Below are 245 nucleotides of genomic sequence, written 5' to 3'. Positions count from 1 at the left end.
CCGGGCCCCGCGCGGGTAGGGCTGAGGCGATTCGCCGTCCCAAACGCCTCCACCGCGCCCGTTTCACCCCATAAACCCGAGCTTTAACACACAGGTCCTTCCAAGCGCTTCCCGGTGGCGGCGGTGGATGCGATCCTGAAGGATGTGGTGGAGAGTTCCCTGCGGGAGCGGCGCTACGAGCCCGAACGGTGCAGGGAGGCGGCGAAGGATATCGCTGAGGTAGGAGGGGGACAGTGGCCCTGGGT

The 245-nt window shown here is 66.9% G+C and overlaps 1 protein-coding gene across 1 annotated transcript in view; it reads left to right on the top strand.

The window, feature by feature from the left end:
* Window positions 1–94: 94 nt before the first annotated feature.
* Window positions 95–245, top strand: part of TCTEX1D1 (Tctex1 domain containing 1) — a gene marked incomplete at its 5' end in the record, with an annotated part of 1,132 nt that continues 981 nt past the window's right edge. The window contains one exon of the mRNA XM_009071840.1: window positions 95–219. Coding sequence (XP_009070088.1) covers window positions 95–219 — 125 coding nt within the window. The remainder of the gene's footprint in view (window positions 220–245) is intronic.

Source organism: Acanthisitta chloris, unplaced genomic scaffold (assembly GCF_000695815.1).
Source record: "Acanthisitta chloris isolate BGI_N310 unplaced genomic scaffold, ASM69581v1 scaffold18943, whole genome shotgun sequence".
Taxonomy (NCBI): domain Eukaryota; kingdom Metazoa; phylum Chordata; class Aves; order Passeriformes; family Acanthisittidae; genus Acanthisitta; species Acanthisitta chloris.
This window is presented reverse-complemented; position numbering and strand designations above follow the sequence as displayed.